This window comes from Bolinopsis microptera, chromosome 3, assembly GCF_026151205.1.
Source record: "Bolinopsis microptera isolate Bmic1 chromosome 3, MBARI_Bmic_1.0, whole genome shotgun sequence".
In the NCBI taxonomy this organism is placed as follows: domain Eukaryota; kingdom Metazoa; phylum Ctenophora; class Tentaculata; order Lobata; family Bolinopsidae; genus Bolinopsis; species Bolinopsis microptera.
This window is the reverse complement of record NC_087074.1, coordinates 4,169,365-4,194,681: the sequence shown is the minus strand read 5'-3', so window position 1 is coordinate 4,194,681 and position 25,317 is coordinate 4,169,365. Positions and strand designations below refer to the sequence as shown.

The 25,317-nt window shown below is 39.6% G+C and overlaps 2 protein-coding genes across 2 annotated transcripts in view; one reads left to right on the top strand and one right to left on the bottom strand.

The window, feature by feature from the left end:
* The window catches only part of LOC134813387 (arf-GAP with coiled-coil, ANK repeat and PH domain-containing protein 2-like), a 79,472-nt gene that overhangs the window by 32,818 nt on the left and 21,337 nt on the right, over window positions 1-25,317 (bottom strand). Inside the window, exons 11-22 of the mRNA XM_063821123.1 lie at window positions 24,340-24,389; window positions 23,673-23,793; window positions 22,520-22,623; window positions 21,948-22,008; window positions 21,708-21,764; window positions 20,365-20,423; window positions 19,806-19,894; window positions 19,488-19,594; window positions 9,024-9,112; window positions 2,849-2,986; window positions 1,453-1,600; window positions 1,141-1,195 (exon numbers count right to left, since the gene is read on the bottom strand). Of these exons, the coding sequence (XP_063677193.1) occupies window positions 1,141-1,195; window positions 1,453-1,600; window positions 2,849-2,986; window positions 9,024-9,112; window positions 19,488-19,594; window positions 19,806-19,894; window positions 20,365-20,423; window positions 21,708-21,764; window positions 21,948-22,008; window positions 22,520-22,623; window positions 23,673-23,793; window positions 24,340-24,389 (1,078 nt within the window). The remainder of the gene's footprint in view (window positions 1-1,140; window positions 1,196-1,452; window positions 1,601-2,848; window positions 2,987-9,023; window positions 9,113-19,487; window positions 19,595-19,805; window positions 19,895-20,364; window positions 20,424-21,707; window positions 21,765-21,947; window positions 22,009-22,519; window positions 22,624-23,672; window positions 23,794-24,339; window positions 24,390-25,317) is intronic.
* On the top strand, window positions 14,968-18,686 carry LOC134813388 (uncharacterized). Its single transcript, XM_063821124.1, has 5 exons — window positions 14,968-15,011; window positions 17,106-17,191; window positions 17,736-17,922; window positions 18,118-18,230; window positions 18,434-18,686. The coding sequence occupies exons 2-5, from the start codon at window positions 17,115-17,117 to the stop codon at window positions 18,609-18,611; spliced, it is 555 nt and encodes a 184-aa protein (XP_063677194.1). The 5' UTR covers window positions 14,968-15,011; window positions 17,106-17,114; the 3' UTR covers window positions 18,612-18,686.

Here is a 25,317-nt window from a genome sequence, read left to right as displayed (position 1 = left end):
CTAAATCTTTGATGCAATTATGATCGTTTAAGTATCAATAAATACTAACGGCCCCATTTTCTCAGAACGACAATTAAACATTTCGTTTTCGGATCATACTGCTTGCAAGTAGTTAAGTGTAATGAAAACTGAAATTAAAAACTGGTCTAGAAAGGCGGTCAGTATAAACGCAATTACCTATTTTACCAGTGAATTGACAGCTCGAGCTAATATCCAGCTGAATAGCTAGATCTGCTGTACCGATTAAGTATAAATCTAGATTTGGTATACGATCCAACGGTAGGTTGGTCTGCACTGAGTCTCCCAGCTTCTTGTCCAACTAACCGTACAGCGAGTGTCCACTAGGTTAGGCAGAAGGCACATAACCAACACTACACAGCGCTGAAGACACTACATTAACCACATCACGTCACTAATACTACTGCTGACTTCTTGACATATTTTCAATACAGCCGAGTAGTTGATAGTTAAACACTCAAGAGTGCCCTCCAAAATTTCTCGCTCGGGTTACATTTCAAGTACTGCCGTCATCACATAATTGGTCTGTGTGAATAATGACGTCACCAAACCAATCTTCTACTTGGTTTCAGTCGTTCTGCTTTGGTGGTCTGACTTTAGTTTTTTTGCACACAGAACTTGCTCGTCCAGTAGAACGTTGTAACACTATTCAATAAGTTTCTCCCTCACTTGTTAATGCTGGATATTGCTCTTGGACTTCTGCCAATATCTTGCCTTTAACACAGTTCACTGTAACTCCAGTAGGAGCTGCCACGAAACGTCACGACCAGAATCCTGCTGCGGAGGATGTGCTCCAAAGAGTTGTCAGGAGCCAGATCTGATAAGTATTTGTACGAGGAAACTCCCTCAAAACACGAGGACTCTGGCGAAATTATCGGGGAGATTTTCAGGGTGAGTTCGGTCGATCAAACCAGTATTTTGTGATAATACTTTTTTCCAACATTTATTTAAACTTCGCCCTTGTGTTTGTCGTTTCAGAAAATTGTGTTCTTTATTAGGCAATAGAACACAGCAGTATATGATATGCAGCCTTGATTCGGATTGACAAAGCCAGGATAGATATAAATCTCCAGTATTCAATATAATATAGGATATTTTACAAAAGCTCTTTAAATAACTCACCTAATAACGCGTACTGCGGACTCAATGCACGACCATCTTCATCGGGATCTTGCTCCTGTAAAAAGAGGTCTCTTTCAACAATAGTAATCCTACCAACAATACGGGAAGCCAGGTGTATTCTCAGTTTTCCTTTTTTATATTTCTCGATAAAAAATTGAGATTTGCGATTTAATTCAAATAATCTGTAGTCAGTAGCGCTAACAGCTAGGATTCAGTAAAGTCAGCTGAATTTAGTGTCTGAGAGTTTTACCATGGGTGCCATCTTTACAGACGCTAATTTAATCAAACAAGAGTAAATCTGAAAGCATTTACCGTGTCAATATATGCAGCACCGTCACTACCACCACGCTTCTTGCGGTTTATATTCTGGAATATCTTGGAGAGGGGCCGCATTGCTCCGTCCCTTTTTGCTCGACCTTTCAGGGACGAGTGATGTGTGGTGATCGTGGCGGGGTCGTAGCTGGAAGTGGAGGAAAACGTTAGTTTTTGTCATTTTGAAACGGTTTGTTTTTCAGATAGTATCGTATATATCAAACTGTCATTTATCCTATCTTAAATAATAATCTCAGAATGTGTGTCTGTGTGTTTGTCTGTCTTAGGTTAGCCTCGATATTCACTGTCATGTTATTGTAATACTATAAGCTTATTAGGGGAGGGGGCACTCATTGCGGTCTGTTGGACTGTAGAGAGATTTCATACTTTCATACGACAATGTTATGCGTGTTTTCAAATATAATAGGCGGGTTTATACTTTTGCATTTCAACTGCGGTAGTGAAGTCCCGGCCGTAGGCACGGGTTACACTAGTATTATAATAAACTGTCATTTATCCTAGTTCCTAGACACTATATTTATTCAAACTCTTCTAACAGTAAAACCAGTGCAGTCAGCACTGATAATTCTTGGCAACTTTCCTAATTCTCTAAACCCCCAGACCCAGCTTGTCTGGAGTGTGTCACTAGTAATTCTAAGCTGGCATCAAGCTGAACTTATATGGCCACGTGACATCAAGTCATTAATATAGTACAGACGCTTGTACACACTTATTGAGATAAAGTAGAGGTAGTATTCACACGAATCAAGCATTATTTTCTACTTACTTTCAGTTGCCTTCCATATTTTAATCTCATATTTGACTCTTGGAGTTGCTTAGGAGACAGAGTTGGAGCGGACGGTTTAAACAAAACGTTAATAGAACCTAGAAAGTGGTTATATGGTAGAGCCGCGGTTTGAGACATGGATAAATTTTATCGGAGACTGGTCCCGAGATCACGGAACGCGCTAGCATGCTCGGTAAGTAATGAGTCTCGCCAAAATATTTATAAAACTGCAAATCTATTTATTAGTTTTGTGATAATTTTAAGTTTCGTTATTACTTGTATGGCTATGAAATTTATTGTGTGTTGCAGCACCCACTTTATCTAATGTTAACGGGTTATGGGATTGATCGCATGTTACGTAAGCCAGATTTTGGCCATTTCAGATACCCCTTCGTACTTTTAAGATGGCTACGTAATTTGTGAACGATCCCTTATTATGAACATATTTTGTATAAGTCCGGTAGACATATTATTATTATAATTGACAATCTTTATTTTGGAATCAGATTGGTGAATCCAAAATGCCGACAGTTGTTAAATTGTGTATCCATTACAAAAAGTTTGAGACATTTTCCGTAAGAGATTGGGTCACTTTAAAAATCCTCAAACCTGATGGACGTGGCCTTATATGATCCAGCAGCAACACTTTGGTGCCTCTTTTTCAACCTCACTTTAACGTAGTCCCGGTTTTCTAGAAACAGTTTGTCGTCGTACTTTGCTCGTATCCACAACTCATTATCTGTCAAACTGATGGGGTGTTTGTCCTGGTTTAGATATCTTTCTTTCAATTAAATTAATAGTTTAACTCGGGGGGGGGGGGATCATGTTATTTTTTGTCCGTTTTTGTCCGTTTTTGTCCGTTAATTTTTGTCCGTTTTGAAAATATAGCTGCCAAACGGACAAAAACGGACAAAAACGGACAAAAACGGACAAAAATTGTAACTTTTGATTTAAATTTTCTCCACAATTTGTTACTCCAGTAGCAGGGAATAGTTGAGTGTGCACTTCGATGTACACGATTTCTGACAACACAGGGTTGTTTGTTAGATCATTCTTAACCAAAATCGTTTAGGTACGCAATTTGTGTCGCTAGACATAACCCTACAGGGCAAATTTTCTAAATTACCCTCAGTCGCGTATACGGGATTTTTGTATTTCAGCTCCTAAAGGTCATAGAGACTTGAATTTTAGCTTAAAATTACCGCAATGGCCACATTTATATACAAGTTATGAAGCAACATAAGGTCTCCAGTGCTTCGTTTTATAGATATTGACAAAAAACTGGTTTTTTTCTCAGCGAACCAAAAATGGCACTGAATTTTGATAACTTGGACTAGGAAAGTCGTAGAGACTTGAATTTTAGCTTAAAATGACCGCAAACATCATATTTATATACAACTTATAAAGCAATATAAGCCCTTTAATGCTTATTTGTTGAGATATTGACAAAAATCAGTCATTTTGGCTACACGTGTGAGGAAAAATACCAAATTGGGCAACTACTTTGGTATTTTGACACACCCCACAACACTTACCATCATCCTTGATTACACATCTTGATTCCACTGGCATCCTCCCACAGGACTGCCATACCCCAGGGGTAGGCAAAGCATTCTTATGCTATTCTCTCGTGGGCCAACCAGGCCCAGCCTCTCTAAAAAATAAATACAAATTTTTTTAAAAACTACTTTGGTCTTTTTTTGACAATTTTTGTGCTCAAGTTATTAAAATGTGCTTTGCAGTTGTAGATCGGATGTTTTCTTCCAATATGGGTTTCGGTATAGATCCGGAAGCACCCGGTTCATGGGTGATAGGGGTTAAAAACCCTGAAATGTCAGGCGATGGGCGAGACAATTGTCTGAATTTGGTTATAAAATCACTCTTTGCTAGGGTTTGCTTTTTTCCGCTACATCGATCCGCGTTCTAACTACTGATCATCCCCCTCTACATCATTGGTCATTCTCTTTTAGATACATGATTTCTATAAGTTCTTGAAGGTACATCCGGCATGATGTAAAATCTATATCAAAGCATTTTAATGTGGTCTTAACAAGTTGCAAGATATTCAAGTTCACTAATAAAACAGAGATTGTAGGATATCCTTCTTTTACATATTGAGTAATTGTGGGATTTTTGAGGGGGAGGCTATAAAATGGCCAAATATAATTTAAACGTAAACGACCCAATAATAATATTAAAAGTAGAATGAAACTACTTAAAACTTATACAGATTTATGGTATCCTGTTGCAAGACGCTTGCTCCTGATTTGTAGCAACAATATCGACTGACCCCACAACGTTGTAATATAATTGTGGGTAGGCAATCACTTGATCTATAAGTTTTGAACGGTAGTTTTTAAAAATAATTATTTCCAAGGTAATACTAACTTTCAAAGGTACATCTTAAGTTATCATCAAATTATTCGGGTTGACAGTTCTCTTTAGTGTTTACGTTCAGGTGGTTCATAAAGGTTTGGAGGCTGCAGTTGTAAATGACTCGAACTCCAAATTCTACTGTCTGGAGCTTGCAAGCCCATCCGTTGGCTTCTATCTCTTCTGTCAGCTGCTGATATCTCTTCATATTCTTTTCTCTTGATCAGCAAAGTTCTCCTCATTCAGATGCACCTTCTTCGCTTTATCTAAATAGATCACTACATCTGGTCTCAATAGTATTATCCTAATGTAATGTCTAACAATAACGTTTATAAGCGCTACAATTTCGAACTAGCGGACCATATTCGGAAGAGAAATTTGGGACAGTTTTTTGCTTGGAAATGCTGATTTAATCGAATTGTAACCACAAAAATGACTCCCAATAATAGTCTTATGGAAAGTGTGAATAAATATTAAATATTAAAAATAATACAGGTTTGACTATGAAGTTTCATCAATAATCACGTAAAGAATAATAGATAACCTACAATCTTTGTTTGGTAAACCAATTTGGTATATTTCCTCACATGTGTAGCCAAAATTACTCAATATGTAAAAGAAGGACATCCTACAATCTCTGTTTTATTAGTGAACTTAAATATCTTGCAACTTGTTAAGACCACATTAAAATGCTTTGATATAGACTTTACATCATGCCGGATGTACCTTCAAGAACTTATAGAAATCATGTATCTAAAAGAGAATGATCAATGATGTAGAGGGGGATGATCAGTAGTTAGAAAGCGGATCGATGTAGCGGAAAAAAGCAAACCCTAGCAAAGAGTGATTTTATAACCAAATTCAGACAATTGTCTCGCCCATCGCCTGACATTTCAGGGTTTTTAACCCCTATCACCCATGAACCGGGTGCTTCCGGATTTATACCGAAACCCATATTGGAAGAAAACATCCGATCTACAACTGCAAAGCACATTTTAATAACTTGAGCACAAAACTTGTCAAAAAAAAGACCGAAGTAGTTGCCCAATTTGGTATTTTTCCTCACACATGTAGCCAAAATGACTGATTTTTGTCAATATCTCAACAAATAAGCATTAAAGGGCTTATATTGCTTTATAAGTTGTATATAAATATGATGTTTGCGGTCATTTTAAGCTAAAATTCAAGTCTCTACGACCTTCCTAGTTCAAGTTATCAAAATTCAGTGCCATTTTTGGTTCGCTGAGATAAAAAACAGTTTTTTGTCAATATCTATAAAACGAAGCACTGGAGACCTTATGTTGCTTCATAACTTGTATATAAATGTGGCCATTGCGGTAATTTTAAGCTAAAATTGAAGTCTCTATGACCTTTAGGAGCTGAAATACAAAAATCCCGTATACGCGACTGAGGGTAATTTAGAAAATTTGCCCTGTAGGGTTATGTCTAGCGACACAAATTGCGTACCTAAACGATTTTGGTTAAGAATGATCTAACAAACAACCCTGTGTTGTCAGAAATCGTGTACATCGAAGTGCACACTCAACTATTCCCTGCTACTAGAGTAAACAGGCTATCTGCAGAAATGGGTAGCCCGGTTAATGACCATGGTCCTTTCTCAAACTTTTAATCTTCAATTAGGCACAAAGAATAGTCTACACATTTTTTAATAACATAAAAAGGGATGAAATGTTTTATTACTGGAGAGTAAAACTTTGTTAAACACAAAGATTCTTGAGCACATTTTGAGTCAGACTCAAATGCGCTTAAAAACATTTTAGTATATAACAATAAATTATGTTAACAATAACACCAACAATAATTATAAATTGAACAAATTATTGAGAGATGAAAGAGAGGAAAAGGAGGAGGGGGGACTGAGGAGGGGGACTGAGGAGGGAGAGGAGGGGGGCTGAGGAGGAGTGAGACTGAGAAGGAGAACTGAGGAGGAGGAATGAATAGGAGGAGGAGAAGAAGGACTCAAGAGGAGGAGGACCCAAGAGAAGGAGGACCCAGGAAAAGGCCCCATGAGGAGGACTGGGGAGGAGGAGGACCGATGAGGACCGATGAGGACTGATGAGGACTGATAAAGAGGACTAAGGACGAGGAGGAGGAGGAGGAGGAGAAGGACTGAGGAGTGAGGAGGAGGACTGATGAGGAGAAGGAGGTGTATGAGGAGGATGAGGAGGAGAAAGGAGATAAAGGATGAGGATAAGGAGGACTGAGGAGGAGGACTGGTGAAGAGGACTGATGAGGAGGAGGACTGAGAAGGGGAGGACTTAGGAGGACTGAGGAGGGGAGGACTTAGGAGGAAGAGGAGGATTGAGCAGGAGGAGGACTGAGGAGTAGAAGGAGGAAGAAGACTGAGGAGGATCAGGAGGACCCAGGAGGAGGAACCAGGAAGAAGAGGAGGAGGAGGACTGAGAAGGAGGACTGAGAAGGAGAAGGAGGACTGATGAGGAGGATGAGGATGAGGAGGAGGGTGAGGGTGACTGGGGAAAGGATTGAGGAGGAGGAAGACTGAGGAGGAGGAAGAGGAGAAGGACTGAGATGAGGAGGAGAAGGACTGAGGAGAAGGAAGAGGAGGAGGACTGAGGAGGAGGACCCAGGAGGAGGAGGACACAGGAAAAGGCCCCAGGAGGAGGAAGATGACTTGGGAGGAGGAGGACTGATGAGGACTGATGAGGAGGAGAAGTAAGTGGATGAAGAGGATGAGAAGGACTGAGGAGGAGGACTGGTGAGCAGAAGGAGGAGGACCCAGGAGGAGAAGGAGGAGGAGGAGGATAACTGAGGAGGAGGAGAAGGACTGAGGAGGAGGAGAGGGATCCAGGAGGAGAACCCAGGAGGAGGAGGAGGAGGACTGAGGAGGAGGACTAAGGAGAAGGAGGACTGATGAGGAGGATGAGGAGGAGGGTGACTGGGGAAAGGACTGAGAAGGACTGAGGAGGAGAATGCGGACTGAGGAGGAGGAACCAGGAAAAGGAGGAGGAGGACTGAAGAGGAGGACTGAGAAGGCGAAGGAGGACTGATGAGGAGGATGAGGATGAGGAGGAGGGTGACTGAGGAGGAGGAGGAGGACTGAGGAGGAGGAGGACTGAGGAGGAGGAGGAGGAGGAGGAGGAGTGAATAGGAGGAGGAGGGGGACTGGGCAGGACTGAGGAGGAGGACTGAGGAAAAGGATGAGGAGGAGGACTGAGAAGGAGGACTGAGCTGAGGAGGAGAACTGAGGACTGAAGAGGAAGAGGAGGAGGATGAAGAGGAGGTGGACCCAAGAGGAGGAGGTCTCAGGAGGAGGACCCAGGAGGAGGACTCAGGAGGAGGAGGAGGATGACTGAGGAAGACTGAGGAGGAGGAGGAAGCATCTAAATATTATTTCCATTTTTGTTATTTTTTGTCCGTTTTTGTCCGCTCTATTTTTTGTCCGTTTTGATAATATAGGGTTCCGAACGGAAAAAACGGATAAAAAACAGGATCCCCCCTGGAGGAGGAGGAGGAGAAGGATGACTGAGGAGGAGGACTGAGGAGGACTGAGAAGGAGGAGGACTGAGGAGTACTGAGGAGGATCGCTGAAGAGGATCGCTGAAGAGGATGGCTGAGGAGGATGACTGAGGAGGATGACTGAGAGGGATGAGGAGGAGGACTGAGAAGGAGGAGGAGAAAGAGGACCCAGGAGGAGGACTCAGGAGAAAGAGGAGGAGGAGGACTCAGAAGGAGGAATGAGAAGGAGGAGAACTGAGGAGGAGGAGGAGGAGGACTGAATAGGAGGAGGAGGGGGACTGGGGGAGGACTGAGGAGGAGGAGTACTGACGAAAAGGATGAGGAGGAGGACTGAGGAGAAGGACTGAGGACTGAGGAGGAAGAGGAGGAGGATGAAGAGGAGGAGGAGGACCCAGGAGGAGGAGGACTGAGGAGGATGATGAGGACTGCAGAGGAGGAGGACTGAGGAGGACTGAGGAGGATGGCTGAGGAGGATGGCTGAGGAGGAGGAGGAGGAGAAGGTGGAAGAGGAGGAGGAGGAGGAGGAGGAGGAGGAGGAGGAGGAGGAGGAGGAGGAGGAGGAGGAGGAGGAGGAGGAGGAGGAGGAGGAGGAGGAGGAGGAGGAGGAGGAGGAGGAGGAGGAGGAGGAGGAAGCATCTAAATGTTATTTCAATTTTTGTTATTTTTTGTCCGTTTTTGTCCGTTTTTGTCCGTTTTTGTCCGCTTTATTTTTTGTCCGTTTTGAAAATATAGCTGCCAAACGGACAAAAACGGACAAAAAAACATGAGCCCCCCCCTTAACTCTTAACACTTTTACCTCCTAGCCTTAAGAAGTAAAATTCACCAAATATTTATGATTAACAAAAGTTAAAACCTTATGATAAAGGTAAAACTAAAAGATTGTACTTACGAAAGGGGCTAAAGTGTCACTTACTTGGAAGATACGCCGGGTTTTCTGTAGGGTTCAACTATTGAATGCTCGTAGATCGCATTGACCTTTGAGTTTCCGAGTCGTAACATCAGCTGAAAGACAATCTTTTGTCACTGGGTATGAAACTACAGCCATATTTTAACCAATGAACTTGAAACTTTGGGAAAAGTTTTCAATTATCAAGCCAAATGTGTGCAAAAAATTTTGAGTTCTTAGCTTAAAGCGTTCTCATTTTATAAAGACAATAGTGAAAAAGAGGGAGTGTCACGCCACGCCCACTGTAATTGGGCGTGGCTTACGAAACTTTCAGGAAATCTAAGTTTGACCCATATCTATAATCTCTGAAATTTTGGTGCAATTTGGAGACGAATTACGTGAGTTATTAAGAGGTTGCGTGTGGGTAGTCACTTATGGGCCACCCTGTACTTGACGCATTAATCGACAAATATGTCTATATCACTTTTATTGTCTTGCATTTTCTTGATTTTACACTATTTTAATCATTGTAATCCAAAATCTGGCATGTCAAAATCGAAGTAAACAGTCAGTCGAATTGAAAGAATACAATATAATATATTTCTGACTTTCAGTTAGAAGGTATCGATTTTGGTAAGTCAAATGTTTATTTGACGGATTTTATCCAAAAAATTGTACAAGTTGTTCTGTTGTTTGCAAATTTTGTTCTGCTCGATCCTCTCTTACGAATATTTAAGTGCATTTATTTATTGTTCCCTACAATCTCAGATAGTGCGAACAAGGTGCTCAAAGTGTTCAGACACTATAGTATTATAGTAATAGTATATAGTAGTATTGAGAGTATATACTATTGGTACAGAGACTATTATATGGTACAGGACAAGACGTGTCAATAACGGGGATTGATTGTATTATTACTGGAGCTGAGTTGCTAAAAACATCCACTAGCACGGCACACAAAACCAAATTAATCAAAACAAATAGTCCGATATCAAGAAAGAGTCCGTGAGAGAGGGAGAGCAAGACCATTAATATAGCCCAATTAAGAGTCTGCAGCGTGAAAATGGGGATTCCGAGAGAGTCGGCCGATAATATGATGAAAAAACACGCTCTACAATCTACATGTACATGATGGTGACGGACAGCTGCACTGCTTACCGAACTGGTCTCTCGCTATCATAAACCTTAAAATATCGATAGATCCATTTTGTAATGATATTAGCTGCAGTGCACAGCGAGACCCAGTTCTTTGCGGGGGGCACTGAGCAGCAGGAAACCTCCCAATTCCGGTGACCGTTTCAGTATTATTGTGGCCGTCCAGTCACGCAGATATCACAGACTTTTTGATCAGCCGATAATTTGCAAATTGCAGATCTTGCTCTTGGTCTTAGCGCGCATATCTCCTGATCATGATATTGAAACGTTTGGTTTCAGAGACGTGTTTGGATATTTTGGAGTGATTGATATTGACTACCATGCAGTCGGGCGGTTTATCTGCGAGCGTACATTCATTAATGAACTGTGTTGTGCAACATATATATCGTATACACCATGCTCAGCTCATTTTCAAACAGTGCGTCAGTGGTAACGTTTGCAGCTACAGTGGTAGTACTACTAGTTGGTTGTTAGTTAGGCAGTCCGCTAGTCGATATAAGTGGGGTTTAGCAGATACCCATACCACTGTAACAACCCTCTCATCTTTATAATATAGATTACATAATCTTTATAACTTATATTATAAGTTAAATAACTTATATTATAGTCTCTTAGAAATATAAGGATACAATCCTCCTCCAATTATACATCCCTGACAAAATATACATAATTCACCTGCATTAATATCATTATACGTCCTTACAATGGCCGGTGCCTTATAACGTATGTACATTTAACTGTCGTTAAATCATCAAATATTTAAATAATGGGGTGCATTAATGTACAGACAACAGGCAACAGCCTTCTGTTTTGAATAGCAAATGTTGCCGGCGATCACGCTGGATCCTATTTAAGTTTACCAGGTCGCCAGCAACTCAGCAACTGGTTTTATTTTAACTTTTACGCAGTGATTCCACAACCATCCCGAAGTCATGGATGGTAAATTGCTTTTGGTTAAATATCGTCATAACAAGGGCTTTAACGTGAATATTTTGACAAATTCCATTTGTAGGTAAACTAACAAGTTGGTCATCGTAAATCTGCCGTTTTCTGACAAATGTGCTTGAAGACCATTTTTAAAATTCTGCATTCTTAACCCAAATTTCTTTTTTGAATCAAGAATATCCCTGAAAACCATCAGAATTTAGAAACCATTAGAACTAATCGTTGGCCACCAGAAACTCTCTTTTTAGAATCACCTAAAATTACAAAATTTGTCAAAAATGCGTCAGAAGTGCTTAACAACCTCGGATTTGTGAGTGATCTTTAAGCATCTTTGTTAGAAATAGGCTACAAACTTGTTATATCTACGATAAAGATTCAATACTCGATGTATGATAAAATGTGTGTCACATGACCAGACTTCAAAGAGTTACCCACTTAGAGCTATGATAACTTATGATTAAATATCTGTTTTGCTTTAGCGTAACCCTGTAGAGGTCTTGCCACAAACACTCCGATTAATTTCTTTTGTCCAGATGATTGATATCTGAATTTTAGACGAAAAGAAACTCATTATAAGACGACATCGGACATTCTGTCATCGTATTTCTATTTAAGATATACTTTAATCGTTTTTAATAGCGTAAGAAAGTTAGTTTAACTTTTAAACCAGAAAGAAACATCAACTGTTGCGGAATCTCAGAACTATTAGAGGGAAGGAGAAGGACCACTTTCACTCTATCGGCGATATAGCTTCAAAACGTGTGGTAAGTAATAAGAATAGTGTATACGTTTTTGACAGGGACATTATTATTAGCTATAGTTGATTTTGCCAGCTGGCACGTGTGAGAGGCGCACTGCGTGCACGTACGCACTGCATGCACGTACGCACTAACCTTAGCATCCACGCAATTTCAGGCTATTGCACAATGATTGCACAACCATCCCAAACCCACCAGTTTTGGTTAAATATAGTCATGTCAAGGGCTTCATATCGCATAAAACTCATTTAATTGCTACCAAAATATCGCATATTCAAAGAAATGTTTTAAACCTTCGTGAGTTAGAGGTGCACAGTGCACGCACACACGCGCACACACACCCATTTAACAATATAAATAGTGACTTCATTCAGTCCCTTCTGGTTTAACGCTGGAATGGGAAGTAAATCTGCAGCCAACTTGTCACAAAAGTCAAAACGCAAGAAATATGTCGGAAATAAAAAACAAGAATCATGGTGTCTTATCGTCGCGACAGCTTGAACCCTCCTACGCTAAGTACTCTATTTTAAAACCGGTAGATTACATAATTTCGTTGCTGAATACCTTTGAGTTAAAAAAAAATAACTGTATAACTTAGATGTTAGAAATCAAACTTTAACCAAACTTTGCATATTTAACTTTATTTTTATTTTTTAACTTTATTTTTAAAACTCCCAAAACTTTAACATAGTATATTGATATTAAATATATCAACCATATAAGACTGCTTGTGCCTCATAAAAGTGCTGTTGTGTTTTTACAACTTAAGTTATTTGTTTGAAATATCGCAGTTTGTTGTAAATTGTATTTAAATTTAAGTAATATTCAGTACTATCTGAACACAAACAAAAACACCATAACAATATTTTACCATTTACGTTGTAAAGTTCGTACTGCCATAGCCTAGGTACTGACTACTGGCCTTACAAATGATTCACTGATTCGGGACACGACATAATATTTTCTAATTAAAACTATCATCTAGAGAAAAGACGTATTCAAATACTTTGTTACATGATATTTAAACCTCACTTATATAGTCCGACAGAAAATTTCTGTCGGATGCGCGAGCATCAGGTAGTACGTGGTCTGCCAACTGGCAAAAAATATTTTGTCGACCTCGGACCCCCCCCCCCCCCCCTGTGGCCTTAAAATGTGTTATGCGCTATACACTATACAGTGGATATGTGTACAATCGGTTTAAAGACATAATTATTCAATTTTTCATTAGCAAACAATTGAGGCTACAGCTCACAAATATCACGAGGATTGCAAAATAATCATAATAATCATAATCAAACCGTAGTTAGAGTTGTTATTGATAGTCAAACAAGATTCATGACACCCACTGAAGGAATTTAGCTCCGAGTGTACTCCAATAACTGCTCATTGAGATATCTATTACCTTTTCATCAGCCCTTGCTCCCCTGAACCGCCCTCAACTCCACTCAACTCCACTCAATATCCTCACTATGTCGCCTACAATGTCGTAGCTCTGTTTGAAATTCACCAAACTCTCCCAACGTTACCAAGGCCTGTCCTCATTAAGTCACCATCTCAGATCTCACTAATTCAAGTCCAATAAACTGCCTAAACAGCTAGCTCCCCCCCCCCCTGTGAATCCTTATCCCATCACAGCTTGAGTCCTGGCGTTATCTTACCCCCCTATATCACCAAAAATACACCGCTCTCATACGCTTTTTGAAGTTAGTCATGTAGGTAGTTAAAAGTTATCTTTGCAAAGCATTATTTCTGCAATTATCCCGTAAATGGTTGAGACTAAACCCTAAAACCCAAGAGCAATTATAAGATCTCGTAGCAAGCCTCTCAACCACTCCACCAAATACCTGCGGGATCAGCCATTTGACCATTTTACCATTTTACGGGGGGAGAAGCAATGTCTTTATCTGCCTTTTACAACACGCCAAGTTAGCCACTATTTTACCATTTTACTGGGGGAGAAGCAATGTCTTTATCTGCTTTTTACAACACGCCAAGTTTGCCACTATTTTACCATTTTACTGGGGGAGAAGCAATGTCTTTATCTGCCTTTTACAACACGCCAAGTTAGCCACTATTTTACCATTTTACTGGGGGAGAAGCAATGTCTTTATCTGCTTTTGACAACACGTTTGCTATTTTGCAACTTACTGTAGTTACATTACTAGTCACCATAGTTACACTACTGCTTACCACTTCAGCGTAGGCAGAGCAACAAAACATTTCATGTTGAAAATTCTGCGAATCTGCAGAAAGATAGGGGTTTTCTATTTTACCCGGTCGGGTTATAACTGTAGCTTAAATTAAATGAGCTGGTCTGATTGGCTGAACAGCTTTTTGTTTTGAATCATAACATCCCAACGAGGTCGTACAATTAAATCAAATATTCACCCGCTGCAGCGTGGGTGGCGGCGACATGAACGAGAACGCTGGTGGAGTAATACGATCCCAAGTAATCTTCAATCTCGATCTTAAACCCATTGACTTAGCCGATCACATAAAGCCTGGGAGATGCTGTTAAACTGCATGACGTCAGCGCATTGTTTTCGATCAAGACTAGCTTAAATCATTTGCAGATTTCTGTGTTCTGGCTTAGTTACTAATTTTTGCCGTTAAAGTTTTGATGAAGACCCCCCCCCCCCCCCCCCGGCCCCCTTAAAGTACACTGTTTACGACCCACATCTGACTTCGATTTCCAATCTTTCAATTCCTTTCTGTCTTGTCACGAAGCGAGCTAGCAATTAAGAAATAGCACCGAAGATGGAGCGAACTTTTAGCGATATCGACTACTGACAGCTGAAATCTGAATGGGCTGCTTGCCTTTTCACTGTCCACTTATAGCATTCTTTACATTTCTTTCAGTCACTCTTTTTCTGCTTTTTGATAGTTCAGTACATATGGAAAGGCGACAAATTCTCGGCTTATTTTGATTTTATGAGCTCTACAGCCACACTCGTACTGAATATATCAATTTAATATTTTATTCGGTAGTGGTCCTACATAATACATAAGAAGCTTGGTATTGTCAATTGGTAGTTTATCCCTTATTTGTGTAACGGTACTTAAAACTTTAAATCTAAAATTGACAGAAATTAGTGTAACTTTCTGTTAATCGACGTATCTCAGCTCAGGAGGACTCCAACCTTTTTTACGATGGGTAAGTAAGAATCTGGCTATCATTTTAAGCTATTTTATATTTATTTTGGGTATTTCAACTTTGAAGCATGTCCAATAATAAAATGTATGTTGATTCTTTTTATTTGTTGCAATATGCGGACTGTGGAAACAATAGAATGTTTGATTCTACAATTTACACTGACTGATAAATCAAATGATATTGACATGACCTTGATTTGGAACAAAGAATTTTTATGTTACGCAAATATTCACGTCATACGTATATTCACAGTATAAATCATGTCACACACAGCTTTGAGTGTCCAGTAAAACTGGAATTTGAGACACATTTAAACTGAGACGCAGTTATAGACAACCTTTGATCTCCGAACCAAATCATTTGAGCCTGGGTCTAAATAATCAACTGTCACGAGGGCAGAGGAGCTCATTTTAGCGCGTAGAAGTTTAGCTGATCTTTAATCTTTATACATGTGTGTTCGCTTCACCCTCAGTCCTCACTGTTTACGTTGATTTAATGCAATGGTTACTTGGAGGTTTGTTATTTAAATACATTTGCTTTTATCTATAACACCTATCCTATGCAGCGCATCGATAACACAATTCACTCTCATACAAATTTCAGCAGAGCAGATTAGAATGTCAATGACTAAAGTTTTATTTTTGAACAATTAAAATTTGGAATTGGGAGATAAGCAGACGTCGTGAAGTCTCACGTTCTATTATTACTTATCACGTAGTATTCTTGGGTTGGTGGGTATTCAAGATAGGTTTTAGAACTCAGTAAATTGTTAAATGTTTTTCTTTTTTAAGGTTTTGATCTGTTCGTCAGACGTGAGTATTATAAATATCAGTGTCCATCAAGACAAGACCGGCTGTAAATATGCTCGTTCCACCTAGCCACTTTTTCCGCCTTAATCAGATTCCTCGTCACTTTTTGTAATTTAGCCACGGGGGGGGGGGGGGGGGGGGGGGCCGGGGGTTCACTACACTTTTGTATAGGGAATCCCCTCTTCTGGATCTAGAATTTTAGATCTCAACTTAGCATTTATTACTCCTAATGGGTCACACAGCCTAAAGGATTGACACTCTACGACTCCTTTGCCAACATTAATCACGTCATTTATGAAGTTTAGCAATGATATTTGAGGTATTAAGCAACCATTTAAAGAACCAGGTTTTAATATTTAAAATTAATGCCCTCTTTGGTCATTACAACCGAGCACTGAAAGTAATTGCAATGATCGGTGTTGACTGATATAGGAACTTCTACGCTCAGAATGACAGCAGTTTTGAGCTTCAAGGTTAACCGTATACTGCCTAATCGTTAATTCTACGCTCAGTAACTCGCATGACATGATTTCTGACCCCGAGACCCGAAGAACCATTAGATTTTATCGGCTAGACAGCACTGATTTTGAGGCTATGACGAGCATAGATGGGTCCAGAACTTATTAAGTTGGGATGGCGAACCGAAGAGTTTTTATCAGGTGACCAGTACTCGATCATATATTAGCTCCTTCCCTAAATTTAATGATTAGATTCCCACGAAGTCATATAATTTAGGTATGACAAGAAGTTTTAATCAAACGCTGGAGAGGGAGAGAGAGGGAGGGAGAGAGAGAGAGGGAGAGAGATCGACAAGAGCTACTCACCACGCATAATGTTCCATATCAAGCCACCGTAGTATGCAATTTGGTGTATTTCTTTCGTCAAACTTTCGTTTGCCCATCGGAATATCAATTTAACATTACATGGGTGATTTTCATACATTTTTCGAGAGATCTGCTAAAACTATCTTCATAAAGGTAATGTAAAATATATTAATATGAAAAATTCGTCTAATTTTCAGCCATATTTTCCGAATTACGGACAGTTTAATCGTCAAAATTAAACTGTCAGTCTCAGAAGACGTATTGGAAAGTCAAGGATAAATCGATATTTGATATGTACAGCGAAATTAAAAGTATTTAAAGAATTTTAACTCTGTCAGTACAGAGATCCTTCACTTCAGGTATGATTTTGAGTTAACCGACCGCTAATTGGCCGCTAATTGGCGCTAATTGACCACTAATTAGCGTCAGACTATCAGTTTATTGACATTGTGTTTTTTCAGGACAATGGTATGCATGATATTATGGGGAGGGACAAGTGGCAAAGTAGCGTTGAGCAGACTATAAAAGTCTCCCACCAGATTTACAGGTAAAATTACTTTTACTCGTTTAACCACTACTTTTAGTACTATAACAGTGTAGGCGTATATAAATTGTCGCTACATTTTAAGTTTTAGGCTTTACAAATTATGGGGCGTGACCTGGAAAAACTAATGAAGTGCAAATGTTCATTGTTTCCAGAGTTTTTCTATGTATATCAAATTTTACTCCTCAATTTGTTTTGGCCATGACGTGACTGAGTTGAAATTTGATGCTTTCAATTTTGTTAACATAATTGCAGTACCGCCGGGTTTTGCCACCGTTCCAATTAGTCATACGATTTTATTGTTTCGTTTAAATTTCCTAAGTTAAATTCGACTTACTTGAACAGATTAAATGGCATTACGTCAGATCAGGCTTCGACTAAGGTTTGAAAATCAGAATTTACAAAAATCGTCTGAACTCTGAAAAACGTTACCGACTGTAGACCAAGACGAACTTATTCTGGTAAGTTCCAATAACGATTCAACCTCTAAGACTTTATAGGTGAATCCATGGCAAATAATTGACATCATGTTCATGTTACTCCCCAGCTTAAACGAAGACAGCTCTGCTATGTTCACCCTGTTCGGTGCTAGCAAGTGTATTTATTTCGGTATCCCGATGGGCATGGCTATCCTGGGGTTCGTGTTGGCTTTGTTCGGAGGTGATGCGGTACTGGCGGGGAGTGTGCTCCACCTGGTCGTGGCACTCTGGATATTCCTCACTTATCTTCTTTGGGTACGCTCTACAGAGTCATACCACGTGTTCAATGTGTTCAAATTTATCTTTATATCAACAGCAAATGGACGACTGCTGCCGTATGGTATTTGGTGCATAAGATTAAGACCTACCTTATTTTTGGAATGAGACTCTAACAGTCCAGCCAACTATGAATGCTTATTTGTACATGTTTGTAAATCCCTTCTCCGCCAGGTGTACGGTATCCTTGGATTCCACCTTAACTCGGAAACACAACACAGTACACGGACCCTCCTTAAGTACAGCAGTCAGTATGGTTGCTGTGGTATCTATGTAAGGGTGCTGAGGTTCGTTCATTTTCCACAGTTTTCCATGATCCGGGCGGGCATGTACCGATAATTGATGATACATTTGATAATTGATGATATATTTAATGAGTACGACTCGTTAGCAATGATGGTTATCCCCCTCATAAAAATATCAGTAGAACCCTTTAAAATAATAAAACCCCGGCAGATACAGACCCTTTAAAATAATAAAACCCCGGCAGATACAGACCGAGTTTCAGAGACGAGCGGAGACCGACAGCAGTCCACCCCATGATGGAGACACCAGATAGCGTGGGTAACACAGCAGTACACTCAGCGGTCCCTTCAGCGGTCCCCGGCAACAGTTCTTACGTTCAGGGTGTTCAGCGGAGTAACTTCATCACTAAAGCCTGGTCTTGAATCGCCCCATTAATATATGTGTTCATGTGGATTTCGATAAGAAAATTAGTACATCAGAGAAATGAGACATCCAGAGAAATGAGACATCCACCCGATTAAAGATCAGATATACAATGAGACGAATTATCACTTTACGCATAACTATGGATGTATAATGCAACCCAGATTTCATAAGACTTTCTCAGCCCAAAATTTTTATCCCAGCTTGATCGAATTATATTTTTCGCCTGTTCTTTTACTTAAGCTTCATGAGTGGATTATTAGTGGCTATTTCTAAATAGAGGTATAACTGAACTTTCGCAATTAATGCATTTTTCGTGGTGATAAATATAAATGAATTGTTAACCATCTCAATAGAACAGCGAATAGACTTGATATTCACTGCACTGTCTAGACTTGATAAGACGGATGTGCATTGTGCAATAATATGACATAAAACACGATATGACGTAATTTTCCATTCGCAAGTAATCATGCGGTTTTTATCTTTTGTTTTGTTCACTTTTACCTGTTGGATTTAATTGTTTCCTGGACAAATAATCAAACCAAAAACGAAACCGGGAGTGTGTCCTGAGCAAGTACAGGAAGATGGAAAAGTAAGAAAGATCTAAACTGTTCAAATAAAATCAGATTTCGCTGTTTAGTTAACTCGTTGTCGTGGTATTTCAGTTAATCATTTCCTTAGTAATCTATGTTTCCTATCACTATGTTTCAAAGCTCAAGTAAAATGAAGTGTAGCTCCAAGCTAAATGTCCATGTGAAATTGTAACCTAAGTCTCTCGATGAAGACATAGTAATAGCGCACAAAATCGTGACCATATTATACTCTCTACAATCAATTGCGTAAGAAAGGTGAGATAAATTAGGTGTACTCACCAAGCATTGTTCATGTTCCCATATGTCGAGTTCTATTGATCGGACTTTACTAATGTGCACTCCCAAGTTGCGATGTATACCAGAACACGCAATACACAACGTAACTCCTGTCAGAGAGAATTATTTTATAAACCACTCAGTGAGCTGGATAAAGAACATTTTGACACTATTATGTTTCATCTTGAATCCGAAGAGCTTAAGGTTCCATTTTTACAATGAATGCTCGAAGCCTGTCGTAAAGTTGGTTGGGAATGTGTTTTCTGAGTAATTAATTAGTTATTGATTTAGTAATTAACGCAATATTTTCACGAGACTAACCGAGATTGATGCTAGCCCATACGGGTTCCCTGCTGGCACAGTCCACACATGTTTCATTTCCCGGCATCGTCTTAATGTCACTCAATAGCCTGATCAAGAATGGAATTTCAATTAACAGCTGGAGCCAAAAGTTAGAATTATAGATGTATTTAACAAGCTTGGAAAGTTCTGGAACCATGTTGTTGACAGCGTTAAGTTATTATGGAATGTAGATGCACTACAAGTATTGCTTTTGCCGAACTTCGTAATGTCAAAGCGTTAACTAATCGTCTTACTTTGATCGATAATATTTAATTCATAGTTGGGAAACAGAATGAAAAATAATCTATTCCATAATTTTACTATTTGAATTTTGAATAAAATCCACCCCACTTTTCGTATCGTGGTAACACCTTTATCCTTTCGGCGTTACATGTAATTCTATGAGAAGCTCCAATGCAACTATCAAATTCACACTACAACTATAAATTTGGCAAAGTTCCAAAAGTATGGTATAAAAATGTTTCACATCAAAACAATTATCTAAAGTTAAAAATGGAGACAGAAACCATAAACTCACTGTAAAATCTCAGGACTGTTACCAGACTTCATGTTTTCGTCCGGAATTCCATTAGATTTCTGAAACAAATGTCGTCATTAGGGTCCTGTAACCGATCTTAATATTATCATACGTCGCTATTGTTTCTGAATAATAACGGTGAACAGGCACTGAGGCACAGCTAGATGTTCGATTCTATTTTTAAGTTATTGCATTAGACTAGGTGTATTAGATCAAATAAACAAAATCACGTAGACTTCATGGTACATGGATACCGTTCTACGTTCTAAATTTAACTCTAATTCATTTGGAGCTGAGAAAGTTCTTTCGTGGTGGTCTATTTCAAGACCATTACAAAGTGTTCCTGCGATGTTTATTTAACCTGCCAGCTAATGAGTGATAGGTTCCAGCCACTGCAACCCTGGTAAACTATCACGCGGTCCCGTTAATGAACGCTATAAATTATGTTCTCGAAGAGTGTCACGCCGGACAGCAGCCATCTCACAAATTCCTGCAATACCCACGGAGAATATTCGGGGACGTTACTATTTTTAGTAACATGACATCAAGTAACGCATCCACGGTCCAGCGGTGATATTTGATATCGACCTAATCCACACAAGGTCCATTCTACACGGTACCATTTACTTTTCGTCAGCCGCTTTCTTTTGTAATTTTGAATCAATCCATTCATGACATCATGTCCTTTTTAGTTCACTGCTCAACTGTCGTCACTTTTAGTAAGAATTAATAAACCTTTATTTCACACTACAGCTGCATGGTCTGACCTGAGCTGGATCTCGTAACGATGATGTACAAGCCCGAAAAAGACAGGATAGTAGTTCCCCTCCCTCTCAGCCTCACTATACTTCTACTTTACGGGGGAATATTCCTGTTCTCAGCTGTTACTCACTACTACGGCCCTGCTGCTGGGTGCATGTCTGCACTCAGCTTTGCTTTGTGTGATGCAATCTTTGTGAGGACGATAAAAAGCAGATTTGGAGTAAGTGAGATTGTTATTAAGAGTAGTTTGTAGTGCTCATAGACTGTAAACATTTAAGTCTTCTTCAGCAGTTCAAATCGAATAGCGGGACCAGCTCAGACTCGACAAGATATTCGGATCTACAAGCTGAGCAAAGTAAAGTCACGTGAACGCATTGTGGTATAGTTGGCCAACTTCCTTGCATCTTACCAAACGTTTCGCCGCGGACGCAAACGTACTCAGATAATGGACATTGCCACTTTCGCAAACGCGGAAACCAATTTGGGCATCCTAAGTGATTCTACTCAAAAGTCAATTAGCTTAATAAGCGATGATGGCGAAGTCATGCTCTCAGATTACGCACTGGACAGACTACTCTTACCTCGGCAGAGACTTCATTAGTGGAAGTAGTGTTGTGTATAGCTGCTTCGATACCGCACTGGAAATATACACAGATTAGATTTCATTTCCTTTTCAGAATTCAGTTGTACTAATTTTGAATTTTCTGATGTAAACTAACAGGAGTATGTTGTAAATTTCTTACTTGTCTTACCGAATTATAATTGATGATGTTTTAGAAAAATTGAGGCTTTAAATTCAACAAAAAATGTGAGTATCGCACCTGTAAACTTTTGATCCACGCTTCTTTAACTTTCTGGGAATCAGCCTGAAGGAATATCTTCCTGAAACGAGATCTACGTTAGATAAAATAGGAGATAATATCGAACAGGAAATTCTGGCACAATTAACCACAGGAAAAGAGCAGATACGAAGGGGTTAAATTACAAACAGGTGCTATACCGGAAGAAGAGTGGAAGTGGCAAACTGCAAGAATTACCGTTCACAACTAATTTATAGGGTGCCCATATAAGGGTTGAACAGATGCGTTACCATCGTAAACATTAGCGTAAAAGAGTGCAAAAATGTAAACATACTTGCACTATCATTATGTGACCACCTGTTCGGAAATTTGATCCCCCATACACAGTGCACTGAACATCGGTGATAGCTTAAGTTTCAAGTTCCTAAAGTATGACTTATTCTACAATCTACATGCGCTGCGTGTCATTGAGATAGGTGTTAGAATACAGATTTATGTTTTATTCATTTCACAACGTTGCTTAAGGGGTATCGAAATTAAATTAAGCTTTGGAGAACCAAATTTGTACACCGATAAAAACAATAAAAACGTACTTGGTAGGCATGATAAGCTCGAAACAATATCTCCTATCTTGCTCCTCTGTTGATTTAACTTGAGATATCCTCAAGTCTTCTGATATGATCTTGTTGTCTTCTTCCTGAGAGAGAGATAACAAATGTCAAGAAGAAAAACAGGACGATGTAATTCAACACCGAGTATCTATGATACCCCGGTATTGAACAAACATAATTATTTTATTGCAGATTATGGAAAATATTATTTTCTGTAATGTGGCGGTGTTGTCAAGGCTACCCTTATAGAGCGGGTAATGATTTGCAAGGTGATGTGAAGAACTCTTCTTAATTAACATAATTGAATAAGAAAGAGAATACTTTATGTAATCCTGGACCACAATCCACACAGCGATTATAAATACTCAGTACTTACACTCTAAGAACGTTTGAAAGTTTGTAATTTTATGAGCATAATATTATAACATTATGTATAATGTATATTTCAAGACGTGTCTTGTACTGTGATGAAATATACCCATTATAATATTTACTCTAAACGTTTTCGCAAACGAGTGCTACTTGCTAACACCTCCATAATAAGCGAGCACATATTGCTGGCTGCAAGAGGATGTAGTCTCATGTTGTCAGTGTTTGAACTATAACAGTGGCCTGGGTGTTGCAGTTTGAGGCTGTGTATTAAACAGAGTACGGTGTATGAAACTGAGTCGGACTGGAGACCACACAGAAATCTACCTAATTATATATCATAACTATGATATGTAGTGTCGTTTATATAATGATAAGCCGCTAACTTTATCGGTTAAACACCAAATAAAATAGGAACCCGGTAATATCAAGTCGCTTTAACAGTGTGTTTAAGAGTTAAAATGATTATTAAATTATTGATAACTTCCATGTACATCGTACATTGTACAAGTTACGATTTCATGCATGATAGTACAATGTACTGCTCACAGAGACTAAAGACTCATCATAAGTACACAGTAAGTTATCCGCTATCTGTGAGCAAATGTATTTACATTAGTAAAAGTGATTGGGCTGTAACTTTGTGAGTGTTGTACAAAGTGGTTACAGCTTGCCTTCTGTGCGCTGCCGTTGGAGTTATAAGTTGAGAAATGAATCGGTTGTTCATATTTTATTTGTGAAATCTATAATGTGAAATATAACTAACCTTACTGCCTTTACTCCTTTTCTGACAGTGCAGTTGATTCTCTTTGATCATGAAATACCTCCGTTTCCAGGTTTTAAAAGTGTTGTGACTTCTCTTGTACAGATACCCTTCTAATAGCACGCTGAGAGTAAGGGGTGGGGTAACAGTGCGCTAAAGGTGCGCTAAAAGTGGGATAAAAGTGCGATAAAAGTGGGGTAAAGTGTGCTTAACAGGGGACATGTTAGACTCGTTCTAGACTATTGATCAGAAGAGTTACCACCCTGGTATTTGCCATAGTAACACATGGTATTACTAGTCTAGAAAGGCAAAAAGAAAGGGGGAAAAGATAGGGATTATGTAGCGTAGGGATTTAGCTGAACAGAGTGGAAAACATTTGATATCCAAATCTTTAAAATGTGATAAGATGTCAGTGCACCATTACTCATATACTGTGATAAAATCAAGTACAATAAACTGTATTTCTGTGTTCAATACCATGCTCCTGCTACAACACCAGCAGGAGAGAGAGAGAGAGAGAGAGAGAGAGAGAGAGAGAGAGAGAGAGAGAGAGAGAGAGAGAGAGAGAGAGAGAGAGAGAGAGAGAGAGAGAGAGAGAGAGAGAGAGAGAGAGAGTGAGATCATAACAACTCGAGCCATACAACTGCCCTGAATCCTGCTTACAACTTACGAGTCGTCCTTCGGGGTAATCATGAGTCCATCGTAGTTGTTACTCTTCAACTGAAACACAATTTGTAGTTCATTACCAGGACTGTAATGTAGGTGATGCTGGCTGCAGAGTGATCACGTGATAAAGGCGACAGGGATATGTTAACACCCTCTCAGTGACACACTTTACCTGCAGCTACTTGTCAAGATCGTGATTGGTGTGACAGACAGAGCTGGTTGAGAGGTAACATTTAAGGAGCTCGTAGCAGGTTTAAAGGTTTAATTAAAGAGGCAGTAATGTCCATTTTGCAGGCAGAACTGTCTCTTGTCAAAACAAAGATCCGCGTGAGTGTGTTGCCAAATTGTTATAATATGATATATAAGCTCACAATGTGATTTCTGTGGAACCAAATAAATTGAACCAAGTACGGTAGGTAGTTTAGAGGTAATTATGCCATATAAGGAATAATGAAGTGCCCCCACCTCAGGAGGAATAGCAGCGCTAAACAGAAACTGATTGGGCGACATCTGTCCGACAGCGACATCTGTCCGAAAGCTGAATTAGGGATTTCGGACAGATGTCGCTGTCGGACAGGAGTCGTTTTTGGCGACATCTGTCCGAAATTTGGATCATATTGTAATTTCGGTTCACATTCGTATTTCACAAGCTCACAGGTAATCTCGTGACGTTCTAAAGCTGATGTGATCGCTTAAGATCTGATCCATCGATACGTGATTGACTAGTTGAGAACAGGATCGTGCTAGCCGTACCCTAACAAGCTGTCGATCACATCACAGGACATGAGTACATATAGGACAGCAGTATGGAGATCACTTATCGCAATCCACAATGGCAACCAATCTTCAGTTTATCCCTGGACGCAAACAAGGCTAGGAGAACGCTGTCCTAAATGGCTTCAGATACGTCTTCGACAAGCGAAGAGACGACACCTCCTACTGGAAATGTTCGGATTTCCGATAGGTTTGCAGAGCCCGCATC

What these genes read in the sequence shown, in the direction of transcription:
- LOC134813388 (XM_063821124.1), top strand. Translation starts at nt 17,115, where the DNA reads ATGCATGATATTATGGGGAGGGACAAGTGGCAAAGTAGCGTTGAGCAG. An exon ending in GTCTCCCACCAGATTTACAG is followed by an intron (nt 17,192 to 17,735) that starts GTAAAATTACTT and finishes GTTACTCCCCAG; the next exon opens with CTTAAACGAAGACAGCTCTG. An exon ending in ATCTATGTAAGGGTGCTGAG is followed by an intron (nt 18,231 to 18,433) that starts GTTCGTTCATTT and finishes AAACCCCGGCAG; the next exon opens with ATACAGACCGAGTTTCAGAG.